The sequence below is a fragment of the Amblyomma americanum genome, chromosome 5, assembly GCF_052857255.1.
Source record: "Amblyomma americanum isolate KBUSLIRL-KWMA chromosome 5, ASM5285725v1, whole genome shotgun sequence".
In the NCBI taxonomy this organism is placed as follows: domain Eukaryota; kingdom Metazoa; phylum Arthropoda; class Arachnida; order Ixodida; family Ixodidae; genus Amblyomma; species Amblyomma americanum.
In genome coordinates, this window is record NC_135501.1 from 165,959,428 (window position 1) to 165,976,663 (window position 17,236).

At 47.1% G+C, this 17,236-nt stretch overlaps 1 protein-coding gene across 1 annotated transcript in view; it reads left to right on the forward strand.

The window, feature by feature from the left end:
* Positions 1-17,236, forward strand: part of LOC144132959 (hypoxia-inducible factor 1-alpha-like) — a 199,867-nt gene that overhangs the window by 91,308 nt on the left and 91,323 nt on the right. Inside the window, exon 2 of the mRNA XM_077665722.1 lies at positions 12,471-12,667. Coding sequence (XP_077521848.1) covers positions 12,471-12,667 — 197 coding nt within the window. The remainder of the gene's footprint in view (positions 1-12,470; positions 12,668-17,236) is intronic.

Below are 17,236 nucleotides of genomic sequence, written 5' to 3' on the forward strand. Positions count from 1 at the left end.
CTTGTCAGATCTTGTCAACCGCGCGCTCCGCTGCTCGCTCCACCTCTCCCCCACTTTCGTTTTCCCCCTCTCCCCTCATGTTTCTCTTCATCCTCCTCCTCCTCATCTTCGAGTTATGCTTTAATAACACCGCCGCACCTCTTCTGGGCCTAGCGTGTGAGGCTTTGGCAAACGCCATCTCTTTTCCTCCTCTTCGTGGGAGCCTGGCTGACACGATAGGGTTTCCCGGACTTAATGAATATGAAGTTTCGAAGCTTGCGGCTGCATAGATGGAGGAGGAGGAGGGGAGCCACATGGTCATGTCGCGCATGCGCAGTGCGTTTGTTGGTCACGTGGAAGCGCCGGGAGGGGCCAAGGTTTCGTCCCTCGTGGTGGATGAGCGCGAGCGCGTGTGATCCCGGGGACCGGCTCCGGGTTATCGGGCGTAATTGCTCTTTGAGCGCGCGATTTATTCTCTCGCTTATGTCATAACTCACCGTCGTCTCGTGTGCGTTGCCTCCGTGTGACGTTTCTCACTGGCGTCATTAAGACAGAGGTCCCTGTGGCAATTTCATCCGTCTCCGTCGATGACATCCACGAAAGGACCGCAGTGATTATGTGCGCAGTAGACGTGTTCGCACACCGCAGGAATAATTTTCGATGACTTAATGGAGAGAAAAATGTGTAGTGCTTGCAAACTGCGCCCTATATCATTAGGAAATGTTTTTTTTTCTTTTTACGTATACGACTTCACTGCAAGATTTCATGTTGGCCGGTGTCGACAAGGGTCAACTTCTCACGCTGCCAGCTGGCATTGCTTATGTATCTTGTGCCCGACTGCTAAAAAACTGTTTAACCATAGCATCTTCATCATCAGCTATCTGAAAAACATGCTATAACTTATTGTGTGTTGTAAACTTTACAGAAACAAAAAGCTGCGTGGCTAGCATAGTCAGTTTATACTTGTTGAAGTAAGCGTTTGAAAAGAGCAGCGTTGGGGTCACCACTGTTTTTCATTACGTAACGTTAGGAGAATTGCAAGGAAACGAGAAGTGGGAGCAGGTTAGGATTTAATGCGTCCCGTCGGCTGAGCCAGCTGGAGGCAAGTCGCTACACCGGAGCTGTTGTATCCTTACAATATTCTTCCTCTAGCTCATAGGTTTAGGGAAAGACCTTGAAGCCTGGAAGCTCCGTTGTGATCATAAGGCGGAGATTTAGTTTAGTGCGGAAAAATGTGCTGTGGTTTATAAGGATGCTCCCAATACAGTTGCATTGCAGAATTAAAAGGTGGAGGTAGCTACTCAGCTGAGGCATAGGAGCACCTAGGCTTATGGATAAATAATGGGAGTGACTGCATGCGCAGTCAGAGAGAAGAAGTAGCGAAGGAAGCTAAAAGAGACCATTCTGTCTTGAATCTGCTATAGGGCCCTTTGAGGACATATAGACCTTTTAAGAACGAGGTCTATGGGCGCCGCCATATTGGGCTGTGCTCGTAGTACAGGAAGGATTAAACTTCCCCAGGTTCTTCGCACAGCCCAGAAAACCGGTTTTCCCGAAGGTCGTGAAGAGGTCTGTAGTGGATAAGAAGTTGATCGGCAATTTTTAAAACGTTCGCAAACGCTATCGTACTAGGGGAATCTGACACCTGACCTGCGCTTAAATAAAGCAGAGGAGAGTCCCTAGACTTGTCTGGCATCCATGGTGTTACGATTAACGAAGCAATTAAAAGGACATATCTAACGGCGAACACTTGAAGCCAGACAAACAGCAATGTTCGGTTTGAGTAACGGTTGAAAGAAATTGAGGAGAGCGGTGGTTGACGAAAGATTTCAGATACTTATACTGCTGTTGAGCCGATTCTTTCATTTTCGTGTTAAACCCAAAGTGAAAAGGGGGGTAGCCGGGGCCACTTGAGGATGATGCCGTCGTTTCCACGCGCACTGATTCCGCAGAACTGTCTTTCTCGGACGTTTTGCCGCCGTTATGCAGCCTTTGACGCGTATTAGATCTCTGAAATGATGGAAAAAGTAGGAGGGACCAGTAAAGATTGCGTCCGTGTGTCTCTCGCTGCTATGAAGATTTACGCAGTGGTTTCTAACCATGGGACGAGGCCAAGGCTTGATCGTAGAAAGCGTTCGCCTCGATCGCTTTCTCGTCACTCTTCCGGCTAAGTTGGAATGACACAAGAGGATGTTTTGGCGCCGGAGACGGCCGGACGCTCGCTCCTGACGCAGTCGCTAAATTTTCCGGAGAGCTTCGCGTATATCGGGCGAGAAAACTTCGAGGAAAAAAAAAATTGCAGATACGCCAGCGAAACGTAACTGCAGTTGAAATGCGTTTCCACAGAAAAATAAAAATAAAATCTTGTATTCTGTCAAGGTCACCTATACTTCTTTCTACTTCTCCATCTTCCCACCCTTCCAAGTACATCTGGATAGCATGTATATGGAAAACATAGCTTCCTACCTACGTAACCATGTATGTAGTGTGCGCTTTTAAATGCATGTGGGTCCTTTATACTGTTATACAGGCGAGTTCGGACTTGGATTGCTATCCATGTGAACACTGCTGTGCAGACGCAAAAGTAGGTAACATTTTGGCTTGCGTGCTTTAAATGGACCCTGCAATGGTTTCGATGGGCATGTTTTAGTGCTACGGATCTGCAGAGGTGGTCTTTGTGGGTATTCGAGTCAAATTTGAAAGCTCCGCGTGCACCCTTATAGTTTAGGAATAATTATAAAAAATATCTGCTCGCAGTAGCTCGCAACCGATTAGGGCGACACACCTCATCGCGCCTCATCCGCGATGCAGAAGGGCCAGCCTTCAAGCTTGCCCCGTTCGTCCACGTTTGTGTGGAGTCGCTATAGATTCAAAGATCAGCGGTGAAAAGAAGATCAGTTGCCGTCGGTTATTTAGTCATTTTCAGTTATTTATCATTATCATCGTCTCGCAGCGTCCTCTCTTCTGTTATTCCTGCCTTCGCCAGCCGCGGCCCTGAGTAAGAGTGAATGGGCCAGAGAGAGGGCTTGCTGAATCGCATCATCCTTGCGTCCGTATCGTCCGCAGCGGGCATCATTTCGTCGCCACCGTACACCCCATTGCGTTGCCACATCTCCATCCTCTGCTGCTTGCCCGGGGCAACAACTCCACGATACGGACACCGGGAATGAGTAGTACATGTGCCACGACTCGGTGGAAAGACTGAGCAGCAGTCGTGACACTCGCGTGGGCTTCGAGGCGTTCATGAAACTCCCTCCCGAGTCCCTATCAAGCACACGGCTCCGATTCCCGCGACGGCGTCTGGTGTGCGGTTTCCTCCTCGCGGATACTGAGATAAAGCGTCGTCGGAATACATGTTCTCTTGCGCAGATGGTTGTAGCTGCGGAGACAGCGGGATAGGCAGGCCATCACTCAAAAGCGTCATGAAGCTGCGGACAGTTTCGCAGAACCGGACGGGTCGTTTACGCCGGGGCCAGCCGAGGCGATCGGGACGTTAGAGGACTTTAGCGCAGTGTATATATATATAGGGGCCAGCTGGGGACGCGTACCTGCCACTGCGCATGCGCACAGAGGAGCCCGGCTGGTTCGGTTTACGTATAAACAATGGTAACACTATCTATAGTATTAACTTTGCCCAACGGCCGTTTAGCCGCACAACCGTGCAAGTATTTTCAAGTTCCTCCTCGAAGGTATTTAGGGAACAGTTAATTGAGCAATTAGCTGAGGACAACTGTACGCAGTTGTTCTCAGTCAAAAGTTTATTCTCTGGCTTTTCCTAGGTACAGTGACATTGGTTCGGCAGAAAAAAAAAATATCGGCAAGAAAATAGGATTTGAAAATCTTCTCGCCATTTGATTCAAAATCGTGACGTCATCGCTGAAATGTACCAATTCCGCAAGTTCGCTTTCCCATATGACATTGTTGCCAAAGGCAAGATGGCTGTCTTCTCCATATAAAAAAAAAAACTGCGAGGGCTACAGGACAGGCGCTAAGGGTGTGGATAGAATGTACGAAACGTGTTTTGGAAGAATCAAACAAAGAACATTAGTCCTTCCTGCTTTGTTTCTGCTGGAAACGCATGGTCAGCCATCTTGTCTTGGGCAACATTGCTATGCGGAAAAGCGCACTTGCAGAATTTTGAGTATCCCCTAGGAGCATTCCTAGCGCCATGATGGTTTGGACTTCGGGTATCTGGACACCACTGAGGTTGATTATCACCTTAGGGTGTTTGAGTCTCGGGTATAGGTCGGAGGTTTTCCGGGATGAGGGGTTTGTCAGGTTTCGTCATAAAAGTAATTTTATCGTGAGAGAGAAAGAGGTGCCATAGTGGAGGGCTGCAGAATAATTTAGACCGCCTGGGGATCTTTTAACTTACACTGAAATCGCACAGCACATGGGCGCCTTTTTGCGTTTCGCCTCCATCGAGACGCGGCCCGGGAACTCTGCATGGCTCAGTAGCCGAACCGCAGCACATCGGGCATTTAGAGCCAAAGAAGAGAGAGGGAAAAGAGTCACTATGCGTCCAAACACGATAATCAGTCTGTGACACGACCTGACTTGATGTCAGTTCGAATGCTTTCAGTTTGTCGATCGCCACTTAACGACTCGTTGTCGGGACGCCCATTGTGTAGACCGCGAACACACTGATCTCGAACAGCGCCAGGCTCTTGACCGAGGTGCCAACAGATCGCGCACACTTCATGCATATGCTGCGGAGGGTCACACTGACGCACACTTGAACACCGGGCTTCCTGGAAGCTTGGGTCTTGGGTCAGACTCGGATTGCAGGCGAGCGATAAGGGCCATTGTGCACTTCCTTGCGACCAAGTGGTCTGAACTATATATCTGCTCTGAAGAGAGAGCGTTCACCTTACGTCACCTTGGCTTCCACCGTGACTTCATTCATTCATTCATTAGTAAAATCATGGCCTTCATTTATTCTACGGTGTCCGACTGTGGCATGCAGCATGTGTCGACGCCCCGTAAATCATCTCGCGCATGTAGACGCGCATGTGCTTTTGAGCGGTCGTGGCCCATGCAGATCGTGGTGTTCAAGGCGAGATTCCGTGTGCTGTGTCAGCCTGCCTAAGAATGACGAGGAGCTGCGCGGACTCCGTGTTTGACGTGGCCGAAGACGGATTTTACGATGTCGTTGGGCATTTAAGCGTGGTTACGTAACTGCGGCTCTCTTCACGCGGGCTAGTTTCCGGAGAAAAAACCCGAGACGGAGAAGAATGAAAAAAAAAAAAAGTCGGCAGCACTACACAAAGGCTGGAAGAAAAAGGGACACCCGTGCCCTCACACCACGAGTCAGTCCAGAGCTGAACACACTGGCAGAGCGTCGGGATCACTTGTTGCAGGTCTGTGCCATAGATAGATTTCTCTCTTTTGTATAAAATGGTGTTGTAAAACAGCTTGCCGGCCGCTTTCTCTCTCTATCTCTATAATTCCCTCTCCACCTGTGCTAGAATCACTACAGACCGCCCTTCGATACAGCCATTCTTCTACCCCTAGATGGCGCTGGGGTTTAAAACGAATTCAGCGACGTTTTGCTAGCACCCGCCGCGGTGGCTCAGTGGCTGTCGGCTACTGATCCGGAGTACCCGGGTTCTAACTCGACCGCGGTGGCAGCGTCTCGATGGAGGCGAAACGCAAAGGCGCACGCGTGTGCTGTGCGATGTCAGTGCATGTTAAAGGTCCCCAGGTGATCGAAATTTTTCCGGAGCCCTCCTAGTGACACCTCATTCTTCCTTTCTTCTTTCACTCCCTCCCTTCCCTTACGTCGCGGTTCAGGTGTCTGCCGAGGTGTGAGGCAGATACTGCGCCATTTCCTTTCCCCAAAAACCATTGTTGGCCGCTGTTGCATGACAGCGAATCATCCCTGCGAGTTATGGTGCAAAAGTATTCTGTTGCAAGGGTTCACATATTTCCCGTGCTGCAGTTTTTAAGTGTTCCTGCGCTGGGCTGAATATGTGCGTGCGTGCGTGCGTGTGCGTGTGTGTGTGTGTGTGTGTGTGTGTGTGTGTGTGTGTGTGTGTGTGTGTGTGTGTGTGTGTGTGTGTGTGTGTGTGTGTGTGTGTGTGTGTGTGTGTGTGTGTGTGTGTAACGGCCCGGTCTTCTGAGTCGGTTCAGGGAATTGACCTGATGATGCTTACAAATCGGCGCGTATGTTCGTCGATACAATCGCGTACGCTCCAGCTGCTGGACTTCCGCAGTTGACGTTGTTGGCCGTTTCGGTAGAATGCGTGCGACGTTCACGGGACGTACACCTTTGCCCATTGGAGCGATGCAAGTACACCCTCCGTCTAAAGGCCTCGGGGTTTGCTTTATTTACGACAATCCTGAAGCCCGAAAACTCCAGAAGAACCGGGAGTCTTGCTTTCCCTTCGGAGTATTGCCGAGGACATACTCTTTTGACCTGGGGACTTAATTCGACCTAAGCTATACATTGTTGAGATCGGCGTCAGCAGGTCTCGCTTGCAAGCAGCCAGCACACACGTTTCATGCTGGGTGGCTCCGAGTGCCTCCTGTCTGCTCGATGACAATTGCTCCTAGGCCTGCCCTAATGGACCACCAGGAGAAGGCTCCGGTTCTCATCTGGCTTCGATAAACGTGCTTTGCTGCGTCGGAGTGCGGCCGTCTTCGACCTAGAAGAACGACGGGATGGATTTTGGACGCAAAAGCGCCCAACTTCCGCTGTCGCGTCACGTGCCGAGAGCCACCCCAGCGATCACAGGCGGGCGTTATCTTCCCCAGTGATCGCGACCGTGTCTGTAGACAAAAGGTCTTGTTCCCGGTGGTTCCCTCTTGCGTGCCCTCCTCTTGAGTCGGCTGTTTGCAGCACAGATTTCGGCAACACGTGTCGACCACCAGCTGGCTATGGACTTACACGTGATGACCTACCGCAACCTACGCGACCTCGTCGGCATTCTCGCTCTCAAGATCAAACGCGTGACGGGGGCGTGTCCACAAGTGGGAGGAATTTCGAGACTGTGGGCGAAAGTGAACGTTGAGGCCGCTCTACAGTGTTCTAGAGCACTGTAGCCGCTCCCTCATGGGCGAGGCCGTCCTCTGCCTAGGGACTTTAGGGAATATGAGAGTAGGGAGAGAGTCTCTCGTTTTCTCTTCACGATGTAAAATGTGTAAATAAACCCACTCGTAACCTTTCTGCCATCGCCCAACTCCGTCACTCGACGGCACTTCTGTCCTGGTGGCGGGAACGGGCGTCGACTTTACCGCGGTTCCGTCAAGCAGCTAGCTAGCAACAGCGACCTCCAACACCATGCGAAACGTTCTTGCAGCGTGCTTAGGGTACACAAAACGTTACATGTAGCCAGCGCATCGTTGGATGTCTGTAACATTCTGGCGACGTTCAGATAATGTTCGGTCGATTCCAAATTGAAAAGGCCTACTGCTTGCTAGTTCTTAATGTGTAAATAGTTTGTGTATATTACCTCTCCCCCTATCTTCTCATCCTGTCCCCTCACCTCTTTCATTTCATTTCTCCATATTGCCTGTTATCCTTTATTTCCGCTGCCCCAGCTCAGGTGCAAAACGCTAAGGCGCCCGTGCGCTGTGCGATGTCAGGGCACGGTAAAGATCCCCAGGAGGTCGAAATTATTCCGGAGCCCTCCACTACGGCACCTCTCTCTTCATTTCTTCTTTCACTCCCTCCTTTATCCCTTCCCTTAAGGCGCGGTTCAGGTGTCCAACGATATATGAGACAGATACTGCGCCATTTCCTCTCCCCAAAAACCAATTATTATTATGATTATTATTATTATCATCAGCTCAGGTGCTTCAGTATGAATGGCAGATGCAGGGGCGAGCAAAAAATCGTTTTCTTCCTTTTTATTATTATTTTAATAAAACCACATACTACTACTACTACATAGGGGTGGGTGGGTCGACAGAAATCGCCATAAAACTACCTGGAAATCGCGCCTGTTCACTCCTGCTGTGAGATTAACGCGAGCTAAGATTCTCATTACGTTTATGTACAGACGGATTTTCTCGGATCCGTACGATAAGACCCTGTTGTGTTTGCGCTTTTGTCTGGCGAGTAACCGTCGAAAGAAGAGCGCGCCACACAGCGGCGGCGCGGAGCAGTTCTCTGCCTTGCGAGACCAGACGGACGGACGTTCGGCGCGGCCCACGGCGGCGAAATTTCCCGATAACGGAGCCAACGGAGCTCCGGCTTATCGCCGTTTCGAGTATTAGGCTGTCTGGTTTGTTCGGCTTCTTCGTTTGCCGACTTCCGCTGCCCCGCCGGGTCTCGGGCTTCCTAAAGCAAGTGAGCTGTCCCGCGACTTGTCGGTCGGCCTGAGGGGCCATGTCGGAGAACATTCTTCGCGCGGGTTTTCCCGGGGTACCGTACGCTGTTCGGCGGAGACGCATATTTTCTTCGGCTGTTTAGTCGTCGCCCCGCTTCTTTATCACATCTGTTCGCCGAGTTTTGATGCATATCTCGGCAACGAGATGTCTGCGGTAGTGAGATTAGCATTGCTAACCACGCTCACGCGCCTCGGTGTGGAGAAGAGGGAAGAAAAAAAGATATCGAAAGAGGAGTGACTTAACCTTCCTAGAAGGGCGAGCCAGCGCCGCCCTGCGGTGACGTTTCCGCCGAGTCCCTGTGCATCTTTTATCGCTGCTGAATTCGTGCTGCATATTCCAGCCTTGGACGCCGGCACCGTGTGAACATATATTATTCCATGGTTAGTTGGGCTGGACTCGATGTCATTAACTGGCCCAATAAAGGAAAAAACATAAGGGAGGGTTGAAGCAGTGTTCAGGTATGTATCACAAACAGGAGCACATCATGGTGAAATGATATACAGATATTTGCAGAAATCAGGTATCTTCTATGCAGCTATCAGGTATATATAGACAGGTTGATTTTTCTTTTTGCCTGCACAGTTAATAATTTTGAAAACCCTGATGGATTCGTCAATGTGGTCTGTGCAGTTGGATTGTACTGCAGGATGGATGTTATAAATGGACTACTGGGGACGCGAGTTCTAGGAAAAACTTTTGTTGCGGCTCCACCTCACTACTCAGTCGCCTGATATTGTGAAGAGAGGAAGGAGCATTTAGGCCTTTAATGCCTTCATACAAAATCAGGCGACTGGGTAGTGAGGTGGAGGTTACAATAAACGTCTTCCCCAGAACTCGCGTCGCGGAAACTTCTGTCCCCAGTAGTACGTAATAGAGCTGCTCAAGTAAAAGACTGTTTTTAAACATTGTTTTTAAAATAAATTCTCTAAAGGCTACAAAAAAATCACCCTACATACCTTAAGTGCAAATGCATTGGTATCATAAAAGAGTGTGAGGTATTTTCTTATGGCTCATTGTCTTACCTGTTGGAAAGAATAAACTGTATTGTTAATAACAATAGTAATAGCATAAACCTTCTTGCACATCAATTATGAATATTGAAGCCAAGAGATAACAAACTGTTTGTACTAAGGGGGTGTGGTGAAAGTTGCACACCTTAGAATTAATTAACCAGTTAACTAAGAAAGTCATGTTATGTGGATGTTTTTGCTGTTTTCTTACGATAAAAAGCACTGAGTTTTAGCAGTAATTTCGTAATAGGTTCCATGATCAGCTGCAAATATACATTTAATCAGCATTTTTAATCCATAGTTTCTTCTGTCTCAAGGGCAAGAAAAATTAATGTGAGTTTTGACAAACTTTGCGGCCTTTTTACTTACATCAGTGCCCCCTAAGGTCGGCTCTGAAATCAAGTATTCCAGGCAACCTCTTAGTTTGCAGTTGAATAGAGTTAAGCCATTGAAGCTGAAAAATATCCCCTGTAAAGCCTTTCATTCTTCTAAAGCCATTTCTCACTACAAACAGTCAGGTTCATTCATGCCTTATTTTTTTTTTCTGGGGCTTATTTATTTGACCCGTCTGGCAGAAGCCAGCGGATTGAGCAATTATTGGAGTTTTTCCTCCTGCTTGCAGACACCAGAAAGCTCAATTGCTGTCGCCTTCATTTGCTCTGTGTGCTTTGGGTACAGAGTCAGCTGTGGTTGCCTGCCTGCGTATTTCGTGAGATTATTTGCCAGGGGGCTTGGCCTGAGAACGAGGAGGAGGTCTCTGCAGTCTTCTCTCTTGTCACACGCAGAGGGCAAGAAGGAGGCACGACTTTTAATTGGCCTCCCAGCTTGTCTTTTCGGAGAGAGAGAGGGGGAGCGAACCCGCAGAACCTGTTTTCAACTCAGCTCCCAGCAGCAGCCCCCCCCACCACTTTCTGCTTTCCTCACTGCCAAGAGAAGCTGGCATTCTCACCCTAATCTCAGCTCAGCTTTTGTGGCTGGCAGCAGCGAGTCACTTGTATGTTTTTGTTTCCCTCCCTACTGTTCATTCTTGAATTGCTGATTAAATTCACAGCTGGAGAAAAAAGAGAAAAAAATATGAAAGAAGGGAGACAGAAACAAGGACGCAACCGCATACGTGCCCAGAGAGTCTTATGTATGTGACGAGGGAAGGGAAAAGCTGGTCGCGAGGAAGTGGGCATGTGTAGGATTCCTGACGGGCCTTGGAAGGGGGGTTGTGGGGGGGGGGCACCTTCTAACGAACCTGGCCGGTGAGATCTGCAACCAGGTCTTGCAGGCTGCTGGCACTGAGCAGCCTAATCGTGCTTGTAATTTTCGGGGTGGTGTGACTCTTGTCGGCTTTTTTTTTTTTTTTTTCACCGGGCAGCATTCGGATGAGCACGTGGCTTTTGAATCGGTGAAGGGTCATTCTTTCCTTGGGAGGGTGTCCCAACACCAGAAGTGGTCCGGTAAGGAAAAATGAATATTTTTTTCAAGGCTTCTTCGCCAGTTACATGAGCCCTGTAATTATGTGTCACGCAAGGCCTTGAGAATGCCTGAGCGTCACAACACTGATTCAGTATTGGTTCTCTGGTGCAGAATCAGTTCGTGGCTCACTATTCGAAATATCTCCTTAGATTTCGTTCTTTTGTGCAACAGTTTTCTATTGAGCTGGGAATTTCGGGGTAGTCATAACGAAGAGAACTGAAGATATCTATAATGAACCTGGGATGTCGGCCGTGTTACTGAGAGATATGAAACTGCGATCCACTGCTCTTCAAACATTGTGCGAGTTATCAAAACAAGCAAAGTGTGTCATTTGTCAGGGCTTATCTGAGTAACACGGAATAGCGAGAAATATCTGCGATCTGTGCGACATAAAATTGCGCATTTCCAAATGCAGTCACATCACGTTTCGAGGCCTTCTATGGAAAGCAAAAAAAAAAAATATGAGGACACACTCGTGAGAACAACGCAGTGTGTTTTTACACGCGTGCTGATCAGTTTCATCACACAGGGGTAATTTGTCACTGTCGGATTGCAGCAGCTTAAAGCTAGATATCAGGCTCGCCAACCTCTCGGCTGTGGTGGTGGCCTCGTTTGCTGCATACACTGCAGCTACAAGGAAAGGCTTGTTCCACTTTGCTGCAGTGTTAAAAAGATTGGGAGCTTTCTTGATAACTCAATCCTTTACGCCCCAGATGCTGTGGAAGGCATGTCTGGCGTGGCGAGATTTTCTCTCTTCCAAGGCTCCTTGCCGCTCTGGTTTTCTTTGTGGAACCTTCTTATCTGCCACTGCTGTGTGCGCGTTGAAACTTAGTCGGCTCCAGGGGTCCTTGTTCTAATGATCACTTGGTGAGGAACAGCAGGACATGTTGCGTGGAAGCAGCAGCGCACTGTGCTTGGTCAACAGCCACCGTGATTGGTAATGCTGGTGTTAGTTTACTTTGAGCTTTCTTCTGTCTAGTTGGTCTGGCTTCCTCATTGTGAGGGCTGGCTTACTTAATAGCAGAGCTAGTTGAGAATAAGCTAGTATTACTATCTATGAGTAATACTGGCATAGGGACACTATGGGGAACATAGTACCTTTATGCGAATTTAATATGACTGCAAGCAACCAGTTTTTTGTTTCATGCGTCTAGAGCTTAGAAATTTCATGTAGCCAAGTGGCATTGGTTTTTGTTTTCGAAATAGTTTTTGTCAAACTTACAAATTACCGTGCATACTTTTTCTTAATTTTGGTTAAGTTCATTATGAGAGAAAAGTTCTTAATTTTGTTACTCTGCTAAGTGAAAGAGTTTTAAACAGAACTGTTTAACTGCATGTCTCTAAAGTTTGCTCAGCATGCTTAGAGAGAAACATTTACTCTCTTGAATTTTCATCTTCTAGACATATGCTACAGGTAGTTGCAGTCTAGGCATTAATTTAAGTTGTGAGCTGTGCAACACTGTTGTACATTTTGGATGCGATATTGATGTTTGCAGCAGTGTGACAGCGATTATCTTTTTAACTAGGCACAGTCTACTTACCTGAAACGGCTCAGTTGGCGAGCAGGGCACTACAAGGTGTGAAAGCTGTTATTGAACTACTTGACGGGCCTGTTAAACATGTACTTTGCTCAACGCAACGGACAGTGAAACTCACCTACCGTCTTCTCTTGTCTCGTTTCAGCAAAAATTCAGAAAAACGGAAGGAAAAATCTAGAGATGCAGCCAGGTGTCGGCGCAGCAAAGAGTCGGAGATCTTCACCGAGCTGTCACAGCAGCTGCCGCTTCCCGAGAATGTGGCCTGCCAGCTGGACAAGGCCTCGGTCATGCGCCTCGCCATCAGCTACCTGCGCCTGCGTGAGATCCTCGAACCAATGGCTGGTGAGTGTGGCACACCTCCTAGCACACCAGGCACAGATTGAAGTTGGCCTGGAACGGTGGTTTACCGCATTCTGGCGACAGTCACTGTTCTCACAAGCTAGATAAGTATAAAAAACAAAATACAGGTGCTGCCATCACCGGCCAATGTCGCAAATGAAACTGTGGTGAACCAAGACAGTTTTTTTCGTGAGTTCACTTTGAGATTTGTATCGTGGAGTCATTGTCAGCCTCTACTTCGTAAATTTGAATCTAGTGGAGGGATAAATTTTAAATACAATTTTCTCGGCACTGAATGTGCCTTTTGCTGCCGTACAAGCATAAACACTGGCAGAGAAAGCCATAAAATTTATTTTTACTAAAAATAAAAATTAGATGCAATGGTCTCTAGCGTCCTTTCGTATGATACTTTTTAAATTGCTCTGACTTTGCGATGTTGAAGCAGCAGTGTTACAGGAGGAAAGGTGAATCTGGACATTATTGGCGCCCTCTCATACTGCATTAGAGAGTAACTGTCTGGTTATGCAAAGCTTAATGCTTCTTAGAGTTTGCTGCCAGCACGAAATTCCGTTCTAGTTAGAATAAGAGGTTCATGTAAATGATAATAGAAGCAAAAATCGTGCCAGGCTTGCATGTGTTTATCACTGTGTATATGCTTATTGTATAATTCTGGCTTTGCCTCTTCCATACAGTTGCCAGAGTGGTAGAGAAAGAGAAGTTACTGAGGTTGTCTTTGGTACCGTAGTGTTTTTGGCTTTCTCCTGCTTACAGTGGGGTAGCAGGCTCAATACGTAGTCGTGGTGGCCATATTTCGGCGTGGTGCACCGAGATTTCAGAGAAGATTTAATGAGTACTGCCATCTGAAGTGAATCCGGAAACCTCAGTCGTGATGTGCTGGAACTTCAGTGCACTTCTAAGGAGCAGACTTCCAGGATGGTATTACTTACAGTAGAAAGTGTAGCTTTAAGCCCTTTTTCTTTTCCTGTGAATGAGTTGTTTCGTGATTAAATTCTTCAAGATGTATGTTGGAACTGGCTGCAGCATTCAGATCATTCTTTTTTGCTGTTGTAACAGCGGCACTGCCCAGCTAAGATATCAGGGGTACTTCATGGGCCTTCTGCTATGGTAGCTTTATACTTGGAATTAAAGATTAATGGACCGTATCGGAACATAGATTAGCGGAAAATTCAAAATCTGACATGGTGACATTTCCACTGTGAATGTGTGGTAAAGCACATTTAGAAGTCTAGCAATGGTGAAAAGTATAGGTTTAGTTCTGATGCTACAAGGAGTTACGGTCTCACAGCTCAGAGTATAGTGCTTCTCTCTTACACCTGTGTTGAGGCTGTAAATATTTCCCCATGGCAGTGTTGTAAAGACCAGCTCCTACTTGCCATGTGCCATATCAAGGGATTAGGGATGGCTGTGCATTTTAGTGGCCGCACTTTGGAAGCCAGACAGTGATTGTGCTGTCAAAAGATTATCCACATGCCTGAGCTTATCTATTGTTATCTGTCTTTGGTGTTGAAGGCGGAAAATTTTCACCCCATGTGGATTTAGCAGGCCTAAAGTAGATGATGTAATGTGAGCATGGCACCCTTATAAGTGGGCTTTTTTTTTTTATGCAGATTTACTGCACTTGCAGCAAGTTGGAAAAAAAAATTGCATGTTTTCCTCTGTACTGCAGTTCTTGCAGTCTTGGAGCTTATATTGCCAGCAACTTTTGCACTCTTAATGCTTGGTGCTGCTTAAGCTAATGTGAACAAGAAAAGTTTAGTTTGGAAGATGTTTCTAACTTTGTATTTGCATCAACATCTTGGCATTTGCTACCACTGCGTTTTAAGCACTGTTGTGTGAAGCTGAATGGGTGCTCGATGCTTCCTTGTAGCTCAATGGCGACTGTGTCCCTTATGCTTTGATTGGTACTCTGGCCTGTTTAGCAGTAATGTTTTCTGAAAGACAGCTGTATCCAAGTATGCGAGATTGCATTATCAGTGCATTACTGTTAACAGGGGTACACATGAAGTAGCACTGCAAGCTCACAAATGGCAGTCCCAGTCACATAGTGTGTATTCCGTGCTTCCTCTCTCAGTGAATTTTCTTTGTAGAAGCTGGTATGCTATAGTTCTGCCATTAGTTTACTTCAGAGAAGACAAAGAAAATGACACAAATGCGAAATTAATAGGATCTGGAAGACCTTTCCGTTGTGCTGCGGTGCTCATGCGACAGAAAACCGTAGTTCGGATGATCGTTGATGAATGGCTCGCAGCACTCTCAGAGATTGCAAGCCTTTTGATTGCCGTGCCGGCAGGTGTGATGCCGATAGAGCCACTTGTGTTGCACAATTGCCGTCTTTCACACTTCGCCAAGTCAACAAGTCGGTGGACATTGCGCCGCTCAGTGTTGACTATCGAGAGGCGCCCCGCGTGAGGCGATTGTGGCTGTCTATCTCACACTGCCCCAAAGTCTTGAGTAAACAGCACAAAACTGGAGGGCCTGGCGGAATCGACCAGCACTTGTGGCGATTGGAGCCCGTGCGGCCAGATTTTGGCACGATTGCCACACCACGCAATGGCTAAGCCTGTTTGCCCAGCCCACAAGATAAAGCGGATAAGTTGAGCCCAAGTACTTCAGTTTTCTATCTTATCTAAATTTCGCAGTTTATAATAGTTAAGGAGGTTTGCGCAGGGTGCGCTGAGGACATATACTGCTGTAGTCGTTGTCCCAGAGTTAAGTTCCTACCAGTCTAAAGGTTCCACACTGTTTCTAGCCTCTCTGTTTTCAGTGTTAGCCTTTTGCCAGGGCACTAATTTAAGCAAGTTTACTCGTTGCTTGCATTTTTAAGTATGTGCTGTAAAAACATTTGTCTACCGGAAGTCCAGTGCTTTGGAGCTTAGTACTGCACAGCTTGTTCGGTTAAAAATTTTCTAGTAAATTAAGCATGTTATTAGGCTAGCTCATGCTTGACTTTGTGAGGACTGAAGTACTGAACAATGACACCATGAAGATGAGACAATAGGAAATGCTCTTTATTTGTCCTTCAGCAATTCCGAAAGACAAATGCTTTTTCTCTGCTGCAGAACACTCGTGACTGTAAATTTATTGAACCTAAACGTGCCTTCCCCCATGTTTGCATATAATCCAGACTGAATTTGCAGACATTTGAACAGGCAAGTGTCGCCGCTGTGGTGGCTGAGTGGTTATGGCGCTCGGCTGCTGGCCCGAAAGAGGCGGGTTCGATCCCGGCCGCGGCGGTCGAATTCCGATGGAGGCGAAATTCTAGAGGCCTGCGTACTGTGCGATGTCAGTGCACGTTAAAGAACCCCAGGTGGCCGAAATTTCTGGAGCCCTTCGCTACGGCGTCCCTCATAGCCTGAGCCGCTTTGGGATGTTAAACCCCTATAAACCATAAACCAAACCAAACAGGCAGGTGTGTTGAATTAGTGACTCTCTGATTGGAGGCAGTCGACTCTTTGACAGCATATAGAAAAAAATGTTACCTCTTGCTCTGTAGTAGCAAAGCGCCGCACTCTGCTCCTCATCAAAGCTAACATCACAGGCCGCTGGTTAAGTGAATGAACCCAAGCCAAGCTAGTTAGAATGATGCTTGGTCCTTTTTTTTTTTGTACGATTATTTTGTATATATCCTTCAAATTCCCCTGGACTGTGGGCAGTTCAGGGAAGGGTGATTTGTTCAGTGGCAGGCTTGAAGTCCACAGCACTGGAGTGGTGCATGAGTTCAAATAATCATTCCAGTCCTTGGCTGTTGCAACAAAAATTTGAGTGAAAATACATCAGTGTATGCGTGTGTGGAGGGTGAAACGGTGATGTGATGGCATTACCAATTGAAGTGCGATAAAATGTGCGGTAGAGAGAGTGAGGCAATTTTAGGTCTAGTTTCAGGGTTAAAGAGGTGATTTGAGTGGTGCAACACTAGTATAATTGCTAAAGATAAACCTAGCAGCATGGTTTTAGATTGGGTTAAACATGTTTGAAGATTGGTCTGAGGAGGGTCCCATCCTTCACATGCGTATTTTGGTTGGGGCCTTACAAGGAATGAGTAGGCTTGCACCTTTACTTAAGGGAGGGCAAGCGTCAAGTTAAGGCATAGCACATCAAAAGCATGGCTGTAGCTTTGTTACCTACTTCCATTTTGTGGGCTGAGTGTGAAGAATTGCACGTTGAATTAATTCTTACTTGTGGGTGCTGCAGATTTTAATGAGTCAATAGCAGCATAGCAGATATGTATGAGTGCTGGCAGTGAAAATAAATTTTAAAAATTTTAAAAATGATCTGACATTAACCTTATCTTGCAGTGTTTCTTTACACTATGTTCACCATTCTTATTGTTGGGCCAATAAATGATGCACCATCATCAGCAAATCAGTGTGAATAAGAAAAACTTTGGTGGGCAGAGCATAAATATTGGCTAATAAAGAAATGTCATTTAAGTAGTTGATATAACCACCAGTGGCATTGCTTCCTGTGTTTCCATGTTTTGCAAAAAAAAAATGAGAGCTTTAAAGCATGGTTGGATGGATGGTCTAGTTCATTGTATAGCTTATTCTACAA